This window comes from Synchiropus splendidus, chromosome 8, assembly GCF_027744825.2.
Source record: "Synchiropus splendidus isolate RoL2022-P1 chromosome 8, RoL_Sspl_1.0, whole genome shotgun sequence".
NCBI lineage: Eukaryota > Metazoa > Chordata > Actinopteri > Syngnathiformes > Callionymidae > Synchiropus > Synchiropus splendidus.
Window position 1 is genome coordinate 18,611,187 of NC_071341.1, and position 25,632 is coordinate 18,636,818.

At 40.9% G+C, this 25,632-nt stretch overlaps 1 protein-coding gene across 1 annotated transcript in view; it reads right to left on the reverse strand.

The window, feature by feature from the left end:
* schip1 (schwannomin interacting protein 1) overlaps positions 1–25,632 on the reverse strand; it is a 162,715-nt gene that overhangs the window by 114,893 nt on the left and 22,190 nt on the right. The window contains exons 6-8 of the mRNA XM_053872297.1: positions 6,222–6,286; positions 6,074–6,136; positions 5,109–5,244 (exon numbers count right to left, since the gene is read on the reverse strand). Coding sequence (XP_053728272.1) covers positions 5,109–5,244; positions 6,074–6,136; positions 6,222–6,286 — 264 coding nt within the window. The remainder of the gene's footprint in view (positions 1–5,108; positions 5,245–6,073; positions 6,137–6,221; positions 6,287–25,632) is intronic.

A 25,632-nucleotide genomic window follows, 5' to 3' on the forward strand; every position in this document is an offset into this window, starting at 1 on the left:
CATGTTATTCTTCGACTTTAATCTATATAAGTGGATAACTTATTTCACATTTGAAATATCACTAGTATCATTATGAGTCAAAGATCTGGATCACAACCAAAATACTGTTGTCATCGGTACCTTGCCCTACAAAGATAGTTTACCAGATGTTTTCATGAAGGACATTCAGACCTCTTTGAGCTATTGCTACTAGACAGATGCCTCCATGGCGTAATTAGCAAAACCGTACTGTAATGTACAATGTCCACAATTGTATTTATACTTGACCATAAAAGCAAAAATAATAATCGTTCAAGTAGTAAAGCAATCACTCCACTCCCTTCCATATGTCCACCAAAGACAAGCGCTCATTACCGTCCGGAAAGACGGCAAGTTAATTAAAAACATGGGAGCAGAGTGACATTTCAATATTTGCATTGTGCTCGGATACACGTGCACGGTCTCTGGAGGGAAGGGCTCCATCTTGGACACATTGATGACAGGTGATTAGTGGAATGTCAGCCCTCACTGCCCTCATCATGTTTTACTGCACAGAAGGCCTCGTCTCCGTCAAACACAGTTACAACGGTCCAAAGAATGTCCTTCACATGGCTGCAGGGCGACTCTGGCCAGGACAGAGAAAGCTCCGCTGTATCAACATATCACTTTCCTCGAGCGAGATCTCCAGTCAAATGATTTCTATCATCATAGCAGGGCTGAGAGGTCACGCATGATCTGTCAATACTGTCTCACACGGGCTTTTTCTACTTCTCACCTCACTCACCCACCACCGATCTTATCAAGGAGAGGAAATATGACATGAGGGATTATGTCCATTAAACCACATACGCTGCTCGAGAGCCACTCGCAGGAATAAAACCAGGAGTGTAACCACGTGCAGGAAGCCTTTCCAATCAATTTAAAGTTAATGAATGGCGAAAAAAGAAGATTAATCGACTCCCGGCGACTTCAATAACTAATTCAAGGGAATCCTTAATTGCCTGACCTAGGTGTTTTACATTGGACATGGTATTATGGTAACAGGATTGTAAAGGCACTCGCTCTCGTTCCACCCATCCTCCAGAGATAAAGAGACTTGTGGGGGTTAGCATTCATTTTCAAAGCCTTGTGTCGCATTTGCATAATTACAATAAATCATCACTTGGCTATTCTGGTACATGCTGGAAGAAAAGTGAAAAAAAAAAAAAGAATGTTCAAGAGAGCTCGCACGGCTCTTTAATGAACCTGAGCGCAGAGTCAAATCGACTCAACTGTTATTCTATTTGATGTTAATGTGGACACAAAAATATGTATGTCCAGTGTGATGTTTATTCTTTTTATCACAAGTCTGAGGATATTTTCTTTGAATGAGATCATGCATTTCCAAGTTTTCTCTCTTTGGAACATGTTTAAGATGTTGAACTCCATATAAAGGATCATACAAACATCCACATGGCCATTTCACACATTACAACACTTTCTTTTGTGGCATCACAAAAGTAGTAGTAGCTTCTGAGATTCTGATTCACTCTGTGTTTTATTATTATTATTAATACTACTATTGCTACTACTACTACTACTAATAATAATTATGATAATTGTTATTATCATTATCGTTAGATGCGATGCAATGCGATTAATTTAATTTAATTTAATTTAATTTAATTCAATTTAATTTACCAAATTATCTACTAATTTACCTGTTCTAAAAATGTTAAACATTCATGGATTTCCCATCACAAAGAAATTCCAGTCCTGGAACATAATTTGACACATATTTCATCATTGACAGTTTTTGGTAACAATGGCATTTACTTCTCGGTGGAACCTTTCTTCCACTTGAACAACCCACTCTTTAAATGATAAAGCCTACAATGTAATTTTCCTATGCCCAAGTGAACAAGGGCTCAAAGGCCTGGGGGGCAGCAATCTTAGAATAACAATGCCGACCCCTATATATAATAACCATGCAATTTCCCTGACCTCCTCTGACTTCACTGTAAAAGACAGATTGTGACTTGAAGCTGGGTGACTGTAACGCAAAGGGTTAACTACTGGAACGTGAGAGTGCTTCCTGCTGGCTCAGTAATCTGCCGAGGCTTGGAGTAATGATGATTCAGTAGGGGAGCGACGTGAAGGGTTATTTGGGGACAAGAGACATACAGTACACATGCAAAGTATTAAGGCTGAGAAGGCAGTTAAACATGGCCGACTGTCTCTTATCTCCGTGGAGAGAACCGCTACTGTATGTACCAGTACTGTATATCGTTATGGCCGAAAGTCTTCCACTACAAAAATTGCCCAAACTTTCCATAACCTATTTTATCGCTGCTGCCAGGTGCCTGTGAGCCGCGCTGCAGCTGCATGACCTGATAAAGTCAAGAGAACAGTAGGTGGGTGAGCAAGGGATAAAGAAGGAGAGACGCTTAGCAAGGAGGGAGGAGAGGGCCTGCAAGAGAAAAGGAATCGTCAAATAAATTACAAACTAAAAGAGCATTAATTGAGTAAGGGGGAGTTCAGGGCTATGACAGCTGGCAGATGGGGAAGTCTCATTACACATCCAATAACTCGAAGGGCAAAGCTACTCTTGTGTGTCCTTCGTGATGATACACCTAATATGGATTTTATGCAGATGTTACAACAGCCTCGCACCTTAAAGTCCAGCGGGAGCATTCAAAAGCCTTTTATTGGATGTGTTTAAGATTAGTTGCTGAAAGTGAGCTGCTGTACTCGCAGATTCACGTCCTTTACAATGTATAGGCAGCAGAACTGTCTCTTCTGACCAAGGCACTGCCACTTACTAACACACTAGCTTATTATAAAAAAATTTAAAAAAAGCAAACATTTTCAAAGGTACAAACAGATAGGACTGAGATTTCTCAACGTGTTTTATGGTCCTATATGCTAACTTCAGGTGCGTTCATATATAAACTGAATTTGCCAAATTAAAAGTGATAAAAACAGGAGAATAAAAAGAGAATTACTCCAAGTCAAACTGAAAGAATTAAATTCCCAAATATGAAAGGCAACGAAAATAAATAGAATAGATTTTATAGCAGACATTTGTTGTTGTAGAAATCAATATGTAACTTACTGTAAAAATACAATTATGTTTCAGACTTTGCATCCACGTTGATGCCCAAAACAACATGCCCTTGGGCTATTTAAGATAGTAAAGATGATGTTGAAGGTTTATTCATGCTGTCAGAGTGTGCGGTCAGTAGTTAGACTCAATTTTGCATTTAAGACCAAAGGGCCATCTAGATAGCATACTGTGCTTAATCATAATACAGGAAACGACAGCTCAGAATTGCATCATATACAGTAGCATAGCATAGTATAGCACAGAATAGCATAGTATGGTGAGTTATATATATATTCACTGGTGGCTCCCTCGGAGCAATTCAGCACCACAGCAGAAGACAGCTCCCTCCCACAAACAAGCTTCTAAAAATGGAATCAAACATTTATCTAACGAGAGACAGTGTCAGCTTGTGTGGGCTATAAACACTTGTATATGTTTGACATGAGGATTACAAACAGATTCATTGATCTGTCGACCAGTGAAAATTCATCTATCACCCACACGATCCAAAAAATGAGGCTAAAACAGGAGATGATTCAAGATGAACCTGAGGAGCCAATAACATGTACATACTAACATTCACACATATATTTTGTGCTTGGCTAAATCAGTTATTCAATTGCTGACTATTATTTTAACATGCTTTGAAAGCATATTTCCAGTGATGTTTTAACTCAGCTGCAATGCCAAGGCGATAGCAAACATGAAATTGTCATGTCTGACTTAGTTACGAGGTTATGTGCCCTGTACATGAAGGAATGAATACAAATTGCTAGTATTCTGACATAGATTGACGTCCCATGTACACACACCGGCAAGCTCATATGTATTTACACAGTGTCAAGCAGCATGGGTTTGTCAAAGACTGATGTTAGCGGCGCAAAGGTTACAAATTCAATCACTTTAGAAAAGGCTGCCACATCACTGTGTCCCAGAAAAATATGACTCCAGCTCACATTTATCCGTGTGTGAGTGGTTCCAGTAAAAATGGAGGTGAGCGAATGCTGGGTCAACAGAAACACAGTTATTAGAAGCTCAAGCAGAACATTGCTGGACCATCCCGTGAATAAAATTCTGGTTGGAAAGTTTGAAAGCAGACATTTCATTAAGTGGAGTTGTCGAGCATCTGCTTTGGTCTCTTGAACCGTTGGTTCCCCTTGAGCTATCACCACAATCAAGGACACACAGACGAACACACACATGCAAACGCAGTCTCTCTCATTTTCTGGCCGCGATGATCATCTGCCCTTGTCAGCAGGTTGCAGTCACTGAGCTAAGCATTTCCTCACCGTCCCAGAGGCTTTCACACACCAGTGTTTACTGAGCGTGTGTGTTCATCCCACATGTGTGTTTGTGTGTAGGTTTGACCTTATTGGCCAAGGAGGATTTAACTCTGGACTTACAACTCGCCTTCAACTGCAGACATCATGCGAGGACCAAAACTATTATTTTACACGGCTGCTTCTGTGAATTGAGCCCACTAACCCTCCTGACCCGCTTTCATCCAGCAGATCCCATTTCAAACAGCTTTCACTCTCAGTCAAAGCCCTTTCCTTCTGTTATGGAGTGAACAGGTAGCAACTAACTGGGCTTAAACACAAAACTCTCCCAAACGTCTCTGGGATTTAACCCTGCCTGTTGACTGCAGCAACAGAGATTAGTGGAGGAATGTACACACACTTGCTATTCAGCTCGGAGACTGTATGTGATGCCGGTATAGAATCGTAATGACCGGAACAGGCGCAGCTGAGAAAATCCAGGGGATTTACTGTGGTCTGCCTAAATGCGCAGAGGATGTTCTGAATGAGAATGGCTGTTTCCCTGATTTCAATTCTCACTAGGCTCCTTCTCATCCTTGTGTGTGTGTGTTGCGTAGTGACTCACAGAAGAGAGCAGTTTGTGTGTCCCAGCGGTACTGCTGGGGTGCACTGCCACCTTCTGGACAGCAGCGAGATCATCACTATTGCTGTCTAACATCTTAAATGAAGAGAGAATCTAAGTGCCAACACGAACGATCTCATGTGAGCATGCTCCAGTAACTTACTGGGGTGCTGCCGTCTGACAGGGTGGTCATGCTGATGGACATGCTCATCTTGTCAGAAGACGAGAAGGAGTGTGGGGAGGGGCTTCTTTTTTCCACTTCCTGTCTCTGGAGAAAGTCACGCCAAGCCCGCTGAATACTGGAGAGATCCAAAAAGGAAAAAGCAATTGATTCATCTCCAGAGCGTAAAGATGATTCATACAAATATAATAATAACAGATCTTTATGTATATGGAATCTAAGCAAAAGCAGAAGGACGTTTTGTGAGAGTGTTTTAAAAGTGAAGGGACACACATTTTGGATCTCCTCTGGCTGGCAGTTGAGAGTCGAGGAGCCCTGACGCCCCTAAATTTAAGTCTTGACTTTCCACCTGAGGATCGGAGGGTTCCGGGTGGCTCTGCTAGTCGGATGCCAGCCAAGACGGGCTTTAAAAGTTATCAAAAAAAATTGTAAGAGAACAGGGAGTCAGCGCTGTATCCTTTCTGGAACAGTTTGGTTGTCCCTTTTTATATGTGAGGATGACAGTAAACATTCAAAATAGGACGCTGAGATTTATACTACAGGAGTCATATTTTTGGATAAAGGACGAAGGCTGGTATTGGGGAAGCTGGGAGAGTTTTGTGAGGGAAGACTAATACTTCTTTTTTTTGACTGGTACAGATTCACTTATGGGCAAACTGGTGTGAAAATAGCAGTGGAAAAGTGCGAGGTGACAGTGGATGATTGGGTCAAGCGGTCGCATGAAGATAGATAACAGAATTGGACTTAAAAGAAGGGGAGGTGCCAGGTGACTGAAGATGTCCTGTCTGAAAGCTATGACCAATTCCTCACCGAGGAGTGGAGGCGGTCCAGTAAACTTTCCTGACCAACAGTCTCAGGTGGAAAACAACTACAATGGAGATGAGATCTATTTCCTTTCTAAATAAATGATGCAGACTGCTCGTCTTGATAAAACACGCTGCACTTACATTAACACCTTCGACTCAAAAGGCTGGATGTGGATGTTGTTGTCCAGGTTCATGATCAGGTTGCTGTGAGGATACACAGACAGCTTGGACTGTTATTAACAAATTTCGCTGTTAAAGAGAAAGATATTTTGAGTGTGGCTCAACTCACGTCTGCAGCTGGGAATCTCCATCAAGGACTTGCTTGAAGTTACTCTCGAGGCTCTTCAGTTGCTCCTGGCACACAGAGGAGGAGGAAACACTTGAATATGCTGCTGGTTCAAATGCAACAACAAATCAGAGGAATGTCTACAGATCAGCTTCAAAATCAGCTTCCCTTTATTAGTATCGGTGGCTAACTGTCTGACACATGTGAGGCTAATATTCGAAGGGGAACATTATTCACAGTTGTGCAGATGAACCAGACACAATCAGGCTTGAGGCCCTGAAACTTTATGAAGATAGTAAAATGGTTTTAAGTTGCCATGTTCCCCACTGTCCCACTGCAATCTGCTCCATCCTCATGGCTTAATGGTGCCGTGACATGAGGACCGGCCTGCCTCGACATAAAACAGCAGACTAATTCAATTACATAGTGTAGAGCAACAAATCTGAAGTGCAGCCTGATGAGCCAAAAGGGTCACACGAGGACACAGCGCCGCAGCCGCCGTTGTACAGTTCAACTAAATCACCTCCAGAAGCTCTATTGCATTTTTCATAACAGAAATAAAGATGGCACATTTCAGAAGCGTAAAACAACACGCAGGTGGTGCATACGGAAAAGATGAGGACAGCTCTGCTTTCACAAGAGACTGTGAGCTATGTCACATCCCCATAGAACCACAGAGGTCTGCGTTTAAGCCAGCCATGCTTCACTGAAGCTGCCACTGTGATAAAACTGTCTGTGCTACAATTGTTTACCTGTCAAATAGAACATCAAGCAAGCCTAAATAAATAAATCTCCTGTGAAAATTAAACATGTTCTAACTCATGGTCATCAGGAATATTCACGAGTAAAACAAAGTCATTCACGAACAGCACACTGTGCTTTTCCTATTCATCATGTTTGGCTGTTTGCCTGACTTCCCTGGGCAGGCAGAGCTGTTTTTCTCGGTCCTCAGCTTCCCAGAAGTAACAAGTAGCTCATTAGATTGAATCAAGGACTTTGACTTGTGATCAATGATCACTTCAAAGCGCTGTTTTACATCTTGTTCTGTCTTGTTTCTCTTCTTTCCTCTGACGTATTACCAAAGATAAGGAGTTTTGAAATGGAAACAGAATCCTACTTGTGTTGAATACAGATCAGGTTCTATCTGTGGGGCCAATAAAACATGTAATAAATTATAGATTAACAGACCCTGCAGATGTAGTAGATCATGAACAGTTATGATGACATTTTTTCTATTAACCAGAGTTTAATGTTGACCATTGGAAAATGGCATGATGCTTTATGACAACTTTCAAATGTTATCCAGCAAAGGACCAAGCCGTGTTTGAGTGCCCACCGACCCCTTTTTTTCTTGCATAAATAAATAAATTAAACATAAAACTGACATTACTATTTCAGTACAACTCAAAATGAAATAGAGGACTTAAAGTTTTTGTTGTTGTTTTTTTAAGAGTGAAAACAGAAACTATGGATACGGTGCCATCCACTTAGGCTTGGACAAGCCTTTGGGGACTGTTGTTTGAAGCTTGCTTAAGCAACAATAACAGATTTGCTAGATACAGTTAGGAGTTGGGAATGACGGCAACACCAGGCAGAAGTCAAATAGAACGCCGTGGCTACTTTTAAACAGATTTATTTATGGGAAAACTCTTGACAGAAACAGATTTCTTTATTATCTCTCATTGACTATTCAAATAAGTTCGTCAGAGTGATTCCAACATTAAAATCCCGGAGGCGTTACGGAAAAGAGAACCTGAATTAGCATCCCATTGAATTGATTTCATGCAGCTAACGTTTGCTTTATAGTCACAGTTGACTTCCATAAACACGTCTGATGCTCCACCGTCTGCGAACTTGGTTTCATATCTCGGCCGCATCATTACACCCCCGATAAACCCCTGCCCCTGAGGAAAAGCCCATATCATGTCAGGAAAGGCAATGCCAAAAAAAAGTACTGGGACATAAACCAGAGGTTTGCATAATTCAGTAGCAGTGCAGACAGAAAATCTATAGTCATTTTGGGCTTTGGCAGTGCCAAGCAGGCAACTATCGATCGTGGTGCGGATATGTGTGCGTGTGCGTGCAAATATGTGAGCTGTTGGTGGATTTATTACGGAGTAATTGACCGTGAGAAAGATAAACAAGAAGGATAGAAAAATAACAACCGCAGATTGGTCACTGCAACAGCTTGAGTTTTACTTTCATTCACACTGCAGCGACAGCAAGGGAAGCAGGTGATGGTCACTTCAGATTCAAATTCAGAATAAATCCAGCACACCAGTTAGCTTGTCGAGACAAACTGTGTAATGTGTTCTGCTGTAAAAGTAAATTACAATTATTACAGGTGGACTCCTTTCATTTTTTTTCTCCAAAAGACTTTATGAGACACTGATATTTAAGATTCATTGTTCCTCTGTGTTCTCTATCCACCAGGCAATTAGTTTTATTGCAATTTTTTGAGCGAACAATATCAGGGAATCAATCCAGCGCAAGACTCGACACACGTCCCTTTTGGTTTGTGAGCGATCTCAGAGGAGAAAAGCAGTCAATGAAATCCAGAATAGATGGGAATAATAAAGGTTACTGTCTGTAAATAGCTGTGCTCCCGTGCTTTTATTAGCCTCACCTCATATATATATAAACATATATGTCCAACTTTTATGCGACTGATTATTTTTACATCGTTGGCGGTATTGTTTGGTTTGGGAAACAATACCGCCAATCGTTTGGTTGGGATCGTTTGGTTTATTGTTTTTCATTGTTGCACATGATGGTGAACTGGTTCATTGCTCATTTTGCAGCCTTTAGAACCTCAACACATTTTGGGTGATAAAGTCACATATTGAGATTTAGCTCAGGTACCTGTCGTCCAACCAGCTGGAACAAAGAACTCTCCGAAACTTTTTCATTTGAAGCACTCAGAGCTTCTCGGATGATGTAGCAGATTGAAAATGTGTGGCACTGAACGGCTGCTTTAAGGTACATTTCGACTCAAGATCGACTCTCTTCACTCTGGCTTTCATACGCCTATGTCAGGGGAGGGCAATTCATCTTCCTTAGGGGCCACGTTGTATAGTGTGGCATCAAGAATCTTACTTTTAACTTTAATTTTGTGACTAAAATATTTTAAAATAAGGAGAAAAACGGTAGGAATGCAACTACGCCATGACACATGCATCAAATGTTTTTTTCTTATCTTACATAGATTTTATTTTCATTATGTTACATAAGTAAGTGCCAGTTTCGTTGGGTGTAGAAAAACAGAATAAATAAAAAATATATACTCAAGCTCCTTCTCTTTCTCTGCGGGCCATGCCCACATCTGGCCAATGCGGAAACGTATGATTCATGATGATTCATTTTGAGACAGATAAACCATCATTCAATGAAAATATGTGAAATACTTCATTGTGAAATATTTCATTTTTGAGGCAGAGACAGAATCATCTTTGACGCAAAGTACTGATATATCAGACAGAGAAACAAGTGCGACAACATGATTATATATGGAAAAAAAAAATCAGCGAACGATGGGGTGAGACAAAGACAAAGCAAACAACGACTCAAAGGACAAAAATCATTTCCTCTTTGAGAGTCATCCTGAGACTAGTGGGAGGAAGAGCGTTAAAACGAAGTTCCCCTCTGGTGGTGAAAAGACGGTAAGGTGAGCGAGAAGAAGTCTGGAGGCTCTGAAGAAATTAAACTGGACCACCGCCAGCCAACCAGTGAGAGAAACATAGAAATGGCTTGCTTGAAGAAACGGCCTTCATCTGTCCAGTACATGGGGAGTAAATCTGTCCCTTGAACCTCCGACTGATCTACAGCCAGTTCAACACTCACACGCATCATTTAAATCACTTCCCCGCTCTTCCAGAGTCCCCCCTAACTCAGCTGAGATTAAAGAGCGACAGCCAGGCGCACGCAGGAACACACACATCCCATCACCCTATAAAAACAGTGACAAAGTCATAATCTAGCTCCTCCATTGCTCGGCTATTTTCAACTCTGTTGCTCTTTAAGGTCACTTTTTCCACGGCCTTGTCTCCCAGTAGTATTACACGCATGATAAATTTCACCAAGGTTTTCTTCTCTTCCAGCCTCCTCTCCGCTTGTCTCATGTCTCAACTGATGCTCCATGAGCTTTGCGACGTGAGGAGCTGGCAAACGTTTCCCTCGTCGTCACTTTATCTTCTTCCAGCACTGCAGAACATTGGCCATCTGTTTGTTTTTGCTGATGAACTTAATTAACTGGAATCCTCAATACACCCTCGCGCACATTTCCATTGCAGTGAGTGCAAACTAGTGCCATCAGGTGGCGCAGCATCAGACTGCAACTCAAAATATATCCATAGAACTGCAATCAGTCTGTAAAAATATTCCTCAGTGGCATTTAGGACTCTTAAAATAATACATATTAGTTTTTTTTTACTCTGATAATCACCATTTTTGCAAGCTGATAGCTACAAACACAGATGCATTCACACACAGAGAAGTTTACATTAGTAAACAGTGTTCATTTCCGTGTCAAATGCGGCACTAAAGTCGTGTGTCTTGAATGTTTTTAAAAACAATGTTTATTCTATTTTATGGTCCATCAGTTCATCAACCACTTATTTCCATCCATTCATGAAAAGCCTGAATTAAAAAAATCAGGTAGAGGGATTTTTTATATTTACATATTCATTCTTTAAATCAATTATATAGTGGAAGATCGTAAAACAAAGTACAAGGTCCAGACATTCTTTTGGTCTCCCTTGCAACTAAACAGTTTTATGACCTCGAGGCTGGTACATTTTTCACCTCTAAACCAGTCATTCCTGCAGCAACACCAGCCTTTATTCACACAAAAAATACCATCTGCCTCACACACAGCACAAATTTTCTGGACAGAGAAGCAGCATCTATCAGTCAGAGCTCCCTTGAGTCCTTTGCCCCGGCATGCCAGGCGACCATCTCTGCCATCATTCTCATGTCCTCATTTTGCAGCTCTGCTGCAGTGACACAAACCTGTCAGTGTGTTTGTGGGAGGGTTAGATAACGTATGTGTTTCTGTGCGAGTGCTGGGATTCACGGGCCAGACATATCCCCACATTTACCCCAAATATTTAAAGGATGAACACATGCTCTGTCTTTCCTCGTGATGACCGTCATTGCCATAATGCTTTCCCTAGCCTCCCTTTAAACCTAACCATCCAAAACAAATGGCAAACCTTAACATTTACTCATAACCAAACTAAAAAAACATAACCACACACACACAAACATATTATGTACACAGTAATGAACATAAGAGCAACATAAAGTGAGCAAGAAGACTTGTTTTTATTTTCCACAACCTTAATGTCACAAAATATGGAATTAAGAGCTCGCAGTGACCTTGATCAAGTTTCCTTATGACACCTTAAAATGCCAGTTATTCGACTTTAAGCTAGTTGGCATTTACAAAACTTTAAATGATCTTATCTACTTTAGAATATGAATAATCCATTGAACAAAGTGCTTGATTTTTTTTGTAATTCCACCATATTTACATTCCAAGATATTATTATTATTATTATTATTATTATTATTATTATTATTATTAAGACTCCATTAACACAAGATCAGTCTATAAATACAGCAACCTGAATCCGATTTCAAAGTGCAAACACTCTCTCACGCAGGCATGCCATTGCTGCCGATGCAGTGACGGTGGAAGAGTTAGAGAGCAATATGTGTCTCTGTGTGTTGCACTGGAACTTTTGCAAATCTCCTCGCCACAAATTCTGCTGTGACCCTGAAGTTTTTAAACCTTCACCCATGATGAAGGAATAAGGAGCATTAATGGGTGCGCCTTGTTCCCTGCTACGCACCCCCTGTAGATTTAGCACTCTGCGATCCCCTGGTGGCCTTGATCATAGCTCTAAAGTCGACCTATAACATGCCGTAGTAAGCAAACAGTAAAGCTGCTTCTTTTACAACAACATTCAATACGGCGTGTCCCTGTGGCAGCCGAGCAGAAAACCACCGTACTAAAGGATGCAACCACTGCAAGAAACAGAGCAATATATATGCAAAGGGCTGCGGGTAAACACATAAACTATAAAGTCTCTTTTATTGGGCATTATGGTCAAATAGAGAGATCTGCACTGCTGGTTAATAAGATTGTAAAAGTTAACGCCCAAATACAGTAAAAGAGATGCAGTCGGAAAGGAGATGTCCCTGGGGAGGAGTTTGGAACTTACCCCATCAATAGTTACTCACAATATGGAGATACGGCATTTGAATTACTTATCCCACAAGTTTGTTTTGCTCATTTGTAAATGTTGTAATTTTCATCTGGAACTATTTTCTTTCTTCAAATCCCAATTTCAATTTCATCTGCCTGCATTTGTGGGTAGTCATTTATTTTTGAGACTCAGTAGTTGCTTCCTAACTCATGCTACAGCGACATTAGAGACCAAGTCTATTAAATGTGGCGCACGCCTGATACAGACTCAATAAAGAGGAGACAAAAGAGAATGAGATGGCAGACTTGATTAATGTAGTCGAGAAAAAGGGTTAGGAATAGAAGAATGGAGGTCGAAAAGAGTAGCTTCGTAATGCTTCTTTTGCGCTGCATATTTCATGGAAACATAAAGGTGCGAAGTGAATTGAGCTCATGTCCCATCTAATGAGCTCCACTCTACTTTCAGACGGCCGTCATGAATCTTTCTCTTTGACGCCTTTCTAAAGATTCCTTTGGCCTGCTGAAAGCATATTATGTTCAGAGTCCTTGCTTACGTCTACACGGCCCAGCAGGAAATGATTAAAGTTACGGTCCAGTTAACTGCTGGTGGCTCTCAGCCTCAAGTGCAAGCGCCCACCTGTGAGGGGCCACATACACACTCCAGTGAAATCAGTCACCTGTGCAGGGCCATGCAGAGAGCATTAGGCATTAGCTGCGGTGGGCTCCAGCCAAAGCCTGGCTATGCTCTGAAAAGCAGAGAAGCGCGAATGGCATCGAAAAACCTGGTGGTGTGGGTGTTCATTAAAACGCCCAGCACCATTCGCCGAGAGAAACAAGGCCATAAAAGCAATTAATCTGCTCATAAACAAGCCATTTGGGCTGTCCAACACACCCACCAACACATGGGCTTGCAGCAGGAGCGCCAGCGATGAGGCTATTCCTCCTGGCTCTCCTTCTCATTATCCCTCTCTCATCCCCCTGTACTGAGATCATTTCAAATATTAAGGTTATGCTCTCCAAAGGTGTCGAGCCTCAAAGAAAACCTCTTAAAAGCATTTTACACATTCACACCAAGAATTTAATATTTAAAAGACATTCCAATTCACATTCCTCTTCAGACACTAAACAACGACTTCCATTAACCATTCAGTACGGCAACAATTCAATCCGAGACATTTCTAAATCAGTCGAAATTTGATGACTATAGCTGGTGCATCCAATTGGTGCACACAAGGAGAAAACACTAAAGAGAATGTACGGTTTTACTCCACTAGCACTCTGTCTTTCTGTTGGTCTGTCTGCCTGTGACAGATAAAAAAAACAAACTACTGTTGTAGTGTAGTCAACCAAACCCAGGATTTGACTTGAGTCGAGTCCAAGAACAATGAGGAGGGGGGCAAAATCAAGACCAAGACCCAGTCCAAACATAGTACTGCGGGAGTACGCAGTTCCACAAAGGACCGCAGTAGGAGCAGGTTTTTGTTGCAACCAGTCAATGTCTTAAAACTATAATTTGATTGTCAGTCTGGTGTTGCCTTGAAGACCAGATTAGGCAGCTCTGCTGTACAGGGTACAGAAGCATAAGTCTATTATTCATATAGACACACTCATTTATTTCTTGCTGAAAAAACAAATGGTAATTGCTTCAAAATAAATCAAAACTGTAATACTATCATTGGAACAAATTCACGCTTCAGTCCACGCTTGCTCTTAGTGTCAACTAGGTGAGCGGCCCTCACTGTCTTGGGCTTAGTGTCTGTATGTTCCAGTCTCGTCTGGACCACCAGAACAAAAAACAGACAATATAAACAGGATATCCGTCTTTGGGAAGATCTTGGGTCCTCACCAGAATGTGTGGTGTCTCTGGTGGTGGTGGGAGCAGCGCTGTGTCAGATTTTGACGATGGAGAACACATAAGCACAGTGCATTGTACAACATTCATTGTCCTCCTTATGATCCAACCTTAAAAGGCCGAGTCCTATTTGACTGCTGGTGCGGAAGCACTGACAATGGAGTCATATTTCATTATGTTTTTAGAAAAAAAAGGTGAAAACTCCCGTATGCAGTGCTTGAGACACTTAAACTGAAGACATGCAGATGCATTCATTTCACTCTCTTATTTCTATTAAATTGGATCATATGTGAACGATATTAGTGTTAAACCTCTCAGTTTAAACACAATTATTAGTACTCAGAACATAAACTTTAATCCTCTCTACAGGGAAATTTAGTACAATCTGTGTAAGCACACAGGTTTACAGCTCCCCACAATTCCCATGAGCTGCAAAGCTGATGCGGAAAAATGTAGAGCCTCCTATCTTACTTAAAATAATTGCTGTGATTGCCTCAGTTAAGAAAGCAGGATGCTGCTGTGAGATTGTCTATCTGCTATCCGTCCCCGAGGCCACATTTTAACTAGATCATTTCATGAGACGGAACAGCAATGACTCTCAAAACATCGCAAGAGAAGGACACAAGTGCCCAAAACTGCGGAAGCGACAAGGTGAGTGTGAACGAGAAGCCAAACAACCAATTATTCTCTCAACTTTTCTATTCTGACTCGACTTCTCGACCGTCTTCTTCATGTCACAGTGTCCCTTACTTAAAATGAAATCTGACACCCTTCGCTGATTGGAGACCTGACACATATTGGATTCTTTTGAAGGCTTCCCTGGTATAGAAAGTTTTTTTTCCTTTCGGCTCTTTGGAAAGTACAATGAACTAGTCATTATTTTGGAAAGACGTGCAAACCAGATGGGAGAATTGAGGAACTTGAATGACAGTGCAGTGGCTGAGGATGTACACCTGCTTCTGTACGTCAACATTTAAGGTCTGACAAGGGATGATTTTCACGGTTCCCTAACTCTGTTTTCCCCTCACCTTGTATATCACTCCAGTCAGGAGTCATCACCCTGAGCCAGTATTGAGAGGGATGAGTTTTTTTCTTTTTAATATTCTCAGCTCTGGGCTACTGTACCCATCAAGAGCTTTCGCCCTGGGGAACTACCTTCACGCATATTCTTGAGATATATATACCTCAACATGCAAACACACAAACACACACACAGGCTCAATTAAGAGGCCGATCTTTGGGGACTCAGTTCAGACATCAGTCATGTTTATTGCACCTGTCTCTCCAGCAGGACTTGAGCGGGAATTTAAGCTTTTGGGAGTTAGAGCATTAACTGGCGGTCATAAACTCAGCAGCTAGAGTCGGCCCTGTTTACATAATGACTCTTAGGGACAGGTTCAATGAATAAATCAGTTGCATCTTCCCCATGATGCTCAAGCAAACAGCCTTCATTTATACAAACTTAAACAAGCTTGCAGGAACACAAGGCTGCAGTCGCTTGCGTAAAGAGATTCACACTCTGATGCTGTTAGACCGAAGAGATTCTCAGAGAAAAAGTCAAAGGGTTTTTATGCATATAAAATTTGGGGACAGCACTGATTTCCTCAGACTTTTGGGAAACTAACAATGCTGTTTGGTCATTTTGGTTCTCTGTTTTGACTAAACCAAGCCTATCTACATTGCTGCAGTGTCAAAAAAGGTGGCACAAAGCGATGAAAAATGCGACTTATCCAGACACTAAAAAAGATAATATTACATTTGGAGGCCACACTTATCAGAACGCTGCACAATAAATGAGTAAAACAAGTGGAGGCAGCTGCATTAGGAAAGGTAATGCTACAGTGGTATTGAGACTTTTCAGTTTGTCCCTGTGCATGTGTCACAGTTAGGAAAGGAAACATCCTGCTATCTATAATAAGTATTTCTTTCCCCACCTAAAACACGTGCAACCAATTTAAGCAAACCTGTTCACTGACAGACAGCCACCTTTCCCCGGCAGCCACAGGATTGACTCCTGCGACCCTGGAGAGTCGTAAATAAGGGCAAGAAAACTGACACACTTATGTGAAGTAAAACTTTGGATATGTTGCTGCTATTTGTGAATACACCCGAGGCTCTGAGTGACAGCTACATGGGTTGCTGTCAATGGTACAAAGCTTATGCATATTCACATTCATTATTCATAGCAGAATGACCTCACCATCTCCATTACACATGAACCGGCGCACACATTTATTCTGCATTCTCAGAATGGAACATTCATTCCTTTGGATACACATGCAAATAAGAACGACTCCTCTCATGGATGTGGTTTTGTTTGAGCTTCTTGTGATTTGACAACCAGGAGAAAATGTAGCTAACTGGGGTGACCTTGGCTTCAAAACACAGTAAGCTGCTGTGATCCTGCACCTCCCTTGGATTCTCTGCCTCATGCTATTACACTTGCTGGAATGGAAATGTCCATGTTAGTTTGAGTTAAAGAATTCAAACCCCAGCATATAGTCTGTACAAGTTTAAATGAAAAACAAATTCAAACCAAACCATTTATAGTTGTTAAAGCAGGATGCAACTGTTCTATTTTATGTAGCATGGCCTCAAAACAATAGCCATATTATAAAACAACGAAACAGTGATGTGGCAAGATAAAGTAACTGTATACTGTAGGTCACTTCATAAATGAAAAAAAAAAAACGTAGTTTTGAGACGTGGGGTTGGGTTGATGATTCTAATGGGTTGTAATGGGATATTTATCCTTTCTCACGAATCCCTCTTCAGTGACTTTTTTTGTCCACTTCAGGCCACCATAGATCAGGCTAAAATAAATCTGTTGCCACAGGAACAAAATCGGATGCCTCTCCTCCCTAACCCTAACCAATTCCAAATGTAGTTATTTTGCTGAAGAACTGATCATTTGCCTCGGCTCAGCTACTTGCCTCAGTTGTACAGCTCCGGGTGGTGACGGCTCTGCTATTTACCTCGAACATTTAGCCTGCTGTTAACGTGAGATTATGTTTTTTGGCCAAATGAAATAGTGAATCAGATGAGAGATATTCTGGCCAATCAATGGGCGAGGAAGGCACTACCTTCTCCTACCATCCAAGGAATTGCGCACGTCATAGCTCCAGTTTGTTTTCATTTCTTTTGCCCTCTGAGGTGAAGCGCTGATCTACGTATCTCAGATCTGTGCAACTGGTGAGTTAATAAGCGTCGGAATTTCTTATACTAAAACTGAAACTAACCAGGGATGTGATGGCTTATACTGAGGCCTGTGTATTAATACATTTGTACTAAGGTTACCAATATTTAACTATATATCCACAAAAGCTTTGCATTTTAATGATTTGCCTGAACCTTATTCTTCATAACACATTGCTATCAGCCAAGATGGGGAAGTGTTCATTCACCTCTCAGTTTATGTAGCTGCAAGTCTAGAGTATCAAGGTGGTTGATATGTTGTTCCCAGTGCTGTGTGCATGTCCTACTGCACTGCTCTAATAGCTGCCTGGTTATTTACAGCCAAAACACGCTGCTGCATTTAGCCACAGCATTGTATATCAGGCTGTTGATGTCAGCCTAGCATGTGTACACATACAATACCTGAGAAGCATCAGTAATGTATCGCTGTGTGTTTTAATGTCAGCACACAGCATAATAAATCTCAGCTCTTCATTGCTCTTTTGAAGGAATAATGAAGGAAAAGCAGGGAGCCGTTGAGGAGAAACAACAGATGTTTTCAGTGGAACTGTTGCGGTTTTGACTCGGCTTTTGTTTCCAAAAGCTGGATTACTCAGTTTATTTTTAAATGTGGTGTCGTGGGAGAAAAATGCTCTCTTTCCTGGACATAATTGAGATAGCTGAAGGGTACATCGATGATGCAACCCAGAAGAAATGGATGAGAGGAAAGTTACGCCTTCGAGTGCATTCCCATTTTCATTTGGAGCTAAGAAACTCCTTCCTGTTTAAAAAAAATATCAAAGTATTAAATATCATACGGACATGAAACGTCTTTTCTTGTTATTATTCTCTAGGAAACAGATAATTACAAACATAAAAAATACATATTTGTCAGGACTGACTCAAAGATCAAGGTTGTTGGTGAGGAGACAAATAGAAACTTCAGTCAGCTCACGACTACTGCCATGCTAAAACCAGGAGAACTGAATCCTGATTTGATTCAAATATTTGGGCAATTTTCAGCTTGAAACCGTAACCTTGAAATTATACTGTACGTGGAGAGCTGAAAACCCTGCTAGCCATAAAATCGCTGAAGAATAGCATGGGGGAAATTTGGGAACAAATGCATGCAAATTGAACCATATTTAATGTTGCTAATGATCATCGGAATGCCTTTGGTTAAACAGTCAGGGGGTGACTGAGTCCAATTGGAGGTTGATTTCATCGATCAATAACAAATATGAATGGTACCATAATATAAGATAGTGTTTCACTGCAATCTCTGTTTAGTATCTTCCACAATTAATCTCAAGATACCTCATATACAAATATATATACAGACATGCGGACCACACACAGCACATATGCATGTTCAACATTTCTCAACCAAAAATGACAAAAACTGGTCATGCTTTAGATTTGTGAACATTTATTACTTATTTGCAGCATGTTAGCCAGTAATCAATCATTATAAAGTATTGATTCTTAAGTGTCTTGCTAAGAATGACTAGATTTTACCCTGGAATAGTCAAGTGTTTAATTTATGAATTGTTCATATGTGTAACCCAATCTAATGTGTTACTGAAGACTTTAAGATGTGGGGAAATATTCTACATAATTTGACCAAATGAAATTGCAATAAAATAATGGATTGTCATGAATATATGCACTGTGAAAATACTAAGCAGGTGTCATACAGGTTTGGCTACTTCACACAAATTGACATTGAAAGACTACAGAGACCTGCAGACGATTAAGCATTTATAATTTGGAATGGCTAAAACACAACTAATAATCGATCTATTCAGCCACCTAGGAAAAGACTGCCGAGGGGGATCTCACACAACAGGCATAACAGGAAAACAATTACGGCACAAGAAGAGAAGAATCTTCATATGTACGCTGTGGTTCATCTTTATCTGGAGAACTGAAATATGCTTGGGCTGCCGGGAGTGACTGTGTGAAGGTAAGGGTCAGAGAGGTCGATCTGTTTTTTTCAGAGCCAGCTCAATGTGCCTGTGGGGTCACAGGGCCATTCGGGTACCTCAGAAGAAGATGGAGTAATTCTCTGGCCTCAGGAGAGAAGGAGTGTGGTACTCTGTGTTTTATGTTGTCTTTTCAGGTCTGTCTCCATGTCACCATTTCATCACCTTCCCCTCCTCCTTCTGTCACAACCTCGCCTGAGTTACGTCAAACACACATGAACCTGCACACGCTGAGACACCACTATATCATTCTCATGTGTAGCGTCAGGTGTGAGTGAAGAAAAAGGGACCTTGAGAGCATGTTTTACTTTCAATATTGAGGGATGGAGAGAGAAAATTGCTGACAGTCATGTTTTTAATGTACAAGGGTATGTGACCGGCTCAGGAGTCTGAGGTCAGCAGAGACATCGTCATTATAGGCACAAAGATAAAAGCACTCAGAGAGTACAGACCTCCAGCAACACGCCCTTCTACAGCACACCCATTTGTGAGCTTTCATTTTGCCCCACATTCATTTCAGCTGTCTAAACAATTGTATATGTTGATAACAATGAGCTCAAAGGGACAGCAGGTGGCAGCAGCACTTGCCTGTGGAGGCACAAAGCAAGAACAGAAGTTTGTGGGACTTAAGTATCTTCAAATTCCAGATGGTAATTTAGAACACCACCAAAATGTAATCATCCGTTCCTTTTCTGATGATAAACATCACCCAAAAATCACATGAAAAACAGCTCCTCCGTTCTTGATAGACTAGAATACATCAGTAGACCACCAGGTACCTGTACTTCCCCTTTGAAGGTTTGTGAATACATAAAGTTACACAGAGTTAAAGTTACAACAAATCAACGAAGAGTAAACAGATTTTGTTTAGTCTCCCTTTTGTTGTGGAAACACAGGACACATCGTTGAACCGCCCTCCCTGGAGGAACACTAATGGACCGGAGTCATGACTCAGTGAGTCAGGGAAAATGTGCAGGGAGATGAAGAGGTGCGGAAAATGACAAAGATTGGACTGTGGAAAAAATAGATTGTCATCAAAAGGAATCAAATGAGCCTGCAGGACTGTGGGAGACAAGTGTGATACAAATCTTAATTACACAAACAGACAGCTTCGCGGGGACTAGTGGTGTGTAACCGAGTTAGATATCAGAGAGATGAGATGGGCATGAGGGAGGAGTGGACATGAAAAAGTGTTGTGTTTAGTTGAAGTGAAAGGCCGCGAGAGACAAAGAAGGGAAGGAGTGGAGCAGTTTTTTTTTTGCCAAAATGAATAATTCAAGTTTAAAATGAAAGAATCAGCAGAAGAGAACTCCAGCTCTGCTCACAGGGGGTCAATCCTGAGGGACGTACGCTATGTGTACATTCAGTATCTACTTTTGAATCAGCTTAAAGAAGCTACTGTACACAAAAAGTACAAGTAGTTCTTCAGGCATCCTTTAAAACAAGTCTCAAGGCTGAAGATGTTGTCGCTAAACTCACACTTGTACACCATGCACCTATTGATTAAGAAACCGTCAGATGAGGACATGTGGACAAACATTAAATCACTCACACTCTGTAATGCAAGGGCAGCTAGATTACTTAGATGGGAAAAAGGTTAATACTTCTAGCCTCTTCACTCCTTCACTTTCAACATCTGCTGAAGAGGTTCATCTAAGAGGGAACCAAGAGTAGGACAAACAACATGAAATCTCAGACTCATGTCTGTGGGGGATGTCCTCCTCTGGATTTTGGGGACTTTGTGTCTTGACACCAGTCATCAGAACATGGAAGTAACGGTGGAATAAGTGCATTTGTTTTCGGGAAGCAAAGCTAAAAGCTGTCAATTTGTGGGGAACACTCATTGACATAATGCTTTCCCCAGTCTCTCACCATAAACCAAGGTTCTCAAACTGGTCCTCAAACGGCCACAAACGGTGCAGGTTTTTGTTCCAGCCAATCGCCTTTTCACCAGTCAGGTGTACGAAGACTGCAATCAGTTGACTGCCAGTCTGGTGCTGCTTGTTTCAGTTGACAGCTGATTGGCTAAAGTGCATGTGCTTGTTTGGTTGGAATAAAAAACCCACAATGGCCCCATTGTTGGTCAGTTTGAGACCCTGTGCTAAATCTAAAAACCAAAACTCCCACACAAATGGCTAAACGAAAACCACGACTGTTAAGCAAACTTCAACCTAATGTTATTGACCTAGTTATTCTGACGTCTTCGTACTAAAACTGAGGCTTGGATTGGTGAGTTCCAGTCAAATGGTCTCCATAAAGATCCCCACAAGGATAAACCAGGTACACACACACACACACACACGGCACGCAGCAGCATCCTCAATAGCGTGAAAGTGCAGAGGGAGCAGGCGTGTAATGGATTTCTTTGCTGATCTATTTAATTCTCTGAGAATAAGAGTATCGAAAGCAGGCTCGGAAAGGAATCCACATTTGCTTGTACTCAGCTGTATTGATGTCAGGGAGTTGGTAAATATTGGGCTTTTGGCACTGTTTACTAGTGCCCAACTGTGCAGATAGCGGCTCGCCTCTCCACCCACTGCTTCATGACTGCACACATCTTCAACACACACTCATCTCAGGATGCGGTTTATCTCTCTGTATAAATAATGCATGATAGGGGTCTTGTCACACTTTTGCCCAAACAGAAGCGGTGCGTTTTTACAGCAGATCAACTCGATAGTTATGTTTCAGCCTCCATTTTACTGCGACAAAGGTCTTCAAACCAGTATACTTTGTTTGGCTCTGACCCTGTGCAGTTTTGAGGAATGTTTTCTATTTGATTTTCAGCAAAACTACTTAACAAATATTTTCAAACGTAGCACCAAAGACACTAAAAATATATGCACCTCACCAATCACAGCAGGATTCGTCTCTTCATCAGCTCTTCCAAACCATCACTGAATCCTTTTCTCACATCTGCAATAACTTTTTGTTTCAATAGCTCATGTCTTGGTCTCTGCGTCTTAAAGCGACCTTTCTCTATATCGTACCACTTCCCTCCAAGTCAATCTATCTTGGTGCGGATTGCTCTGTTGCCCATTACTCGACCTTTCTGTCTTCAATCCCGTCATCCTGCCACCTTTCCCTCATTTCTCTTTCTTTCCTTGTCATATTTATTTTCTTCCCCAGCAAAAACCCTGCTCCAGTTTTTGCTCAAAAGACCTTGATAGGTCGATTGTTATTCTAAAGCGTCTTTCTCCCCTCATGGCATTGAAGCAAATTCAAGGTTATAATAGAAGTTTTCAGCCAATTCGGCAGCAATGTCAGACTATTCAAACTATGAATAATAGACCAGGCAGAGAGCGATTGCCCCTCGCTTTTGTCAATGTTGATGGTTTAACAAATCAGATAGTTTGGAGGGCAGGGCTATGTAAAGGTCAGGCAAATTATCAGAACACAAATAATCTACTTAAAGCCACCAGCCAAAGCCCTCTGCCCCTCTCTGTCCACGCGGCTGACAATTTCATTAACACAAGAGACAAATATACGAAAAGCATGAATTAAAGTCCATTTGAAGTGCTTCTCTTCATGGTCCAAAATCAATGTGAGGAGGGGGTCGACCATGGGTAAATGAAAGAGTGAATAAAAAAAAACACAAAAAAAACAAAAGAAGATGTGAGGGATGAAAGAGCGGCTAAAGGTGTAAGATGGCAGATTGGGTCGCTGGTGATTGACTGATGTTGAGGCTGAGAGAGATTACAAAGGAGCCATGAAGCCACTTTACACAACACAGTGAAGCAGAGAGAAGCGAGCCGAGCTTGAGACAAAGCAACAGAAGAGGGGGAGAGAAAGGATGAGCAGGGGAACTGAGGGGTAGGAAGGAAATGTTAAATATTTCATATATATATATATATATATATATATATATATATATATATATATATATATATATATATATATATATATATATATATATATATATATATATATATATATATATATATATATATATATACTTTTTTTAATACATATTTTATAAATTATTTGCCGGAGAGAAGAGAATAGTTGAGTGATTAAGTAAGAAATTGTGTTCAAAATGAAGTTGAGTGAAGAGAAGACCTGTGAGAATTTGATCTTATCTTTTTTTCATTACCAGTCTTCTCATAACCGAAAAGGCCAAGGCCACACTACTGATTAATTACTGACTTAACAGCTAATATTGCCTTCCAAAAATAACCTTCGATATCAGCAGATCACACAATGAATTTCATGATATTTTGTATAAGATATTCGTGAGTGTAAATACATATTACCCCTATTTGTGTAAAATAAAGCTGAATGGATTTTACTGTAGCAGTGGGGGTTGTTAATGCCTTCATTGATAAAACATTGTTTTGTTTTCGAGAATGTTTCCTGATTTGGTCCCGCATGCCAAGAAGCAAGCAGGTTAATCGAAGTCATTCTATCCTCCAAGGCTGTGAAAGAGAGTGAGAAGATTGATGGATGTGTTGAAGCAACATAAACGGTGGGGTGGGCGGTGAGGGGGGATGTCCACAAGCTGACCACAAGCTGTTCTGGCTCCGTTAAGAAAGCGCTATCCGCAAACAAGTTGAAAGTGACTGCGGGGCTCATGACACGTTTAAGTTCAATCCTCCGTAAGATATGTTGTATAAAATATGTTTTTTGCAACCGTGGCTGTCGGGTATTTACTTCATAATTCCATGAGCATTGCAGCACATGGTGAGGATTAGCAATCCATGCACATATTCAATGGAAATTTTCAGCACATTATGAATATAAAGAGAGTTTAAAATGCATCTTCAAAGCAATTGTCATAGCTTACACCATAAAACTGTCCGTATCAATTACTCAGTGAAATCACTGAATAGTGAACGTCTCAGCGTGGATTAACTTGATATTCATTACAGGGATTGTAAAACCAGTGCCACTGCAGATGTTCATTTTAATAATTTGTTTCAAGGCCTATCTGATGCCGCAACAAAAGACAGTAATTTGGTGTAAATGTATTCGTACTTCATAACCATGACACACTCGGTTGATTGCATAATTAGTGATAAAATGTTCATTAAAATGAAATATTGCTGAATTTAAGCTCTGACTGAGGAAATGACGGTTGCAAGTGTTGATGCACACGCACAAAGCTCACGGCTTGAGGGGGATTTAAATTCATCATATGCAGTAGTGCAGACTTCCCTTTCCTCAGACGCAGTGCAACTTCCAATTTCAGTATTTTAATCAGATCAAATCGGAAAAATAAGTATATAAAATAGAGTTGTTCATAATAGCATGGAACTAAAAACTTTCAAACTCACTACTAACGGTCCCATTTTGCTGTAGTCTGTTGTACTAAATTTGCCATAAATCTTAACTTGAGGAGAAGGAGTGGAAGTAGAGTTTCTCCCTCCCCCTCAGCTTTGGCTGTTTCCCGCTCCACTCACCCTGACCTTCCGTCCTTTGCTGCGATTGGTCAGAGGTTCAAGGTCAAGAAACACATCACAGTGTGACATGAAGCGAGTGACTTGATCCCAAACTGTGTGGTGGAATCACAAATAGAATTATTTAACTCAAAAATAAAAGTTGATCAGATATTATCTGAGTGAAATGGGAATTCCTATCTACGCACTAAAAAAGCAAAATAACAACCTACATATAGTACCAGAAAAAAACTCACTTTTCCATAACATGAGGCCCATCTATCTCAGTAATTAGTAAATATATAGTACTGGACTGCATCGCAGCATTTTGCCTTTCAATCTTCCTTCATTAAAATGAATGCACTGAAGCCATCTGTAACATGCCTTACTCTATCAATGTAATGAACACCATCCCCAACACAAATATGCCTGATGTCATTCTGGCAATATTGGGCCCTGTTCAAGAAATATGGGCCAATTACCAACATAGCTTGTTCTGCAGCTCCACAGTGTTAACTTTGTTAACAATATTTTCAATGCACAAGAGGAATATTGGCTTCTGTTCCTTGCTGGCAGGACTCACAACAGTAGTATCCATTGTTGTTGATGAATCTTTCTCTTCAAGTTTATGTGATCGTTCATGTCAACCTTTCGCACGTAACTTGATATAACAAGTGCCGTAATTTCTGGATTACAGAGTGCACCGGAATATTAACCACACCCACTCAATTTCAAAAGCAAAAGCCACACTGGTCTATAAGCCTCGGGTGCAGTGGTGCTGCCTGCGCTGTACAGAGGTCAGTGGTGCACCCGGCTTAAA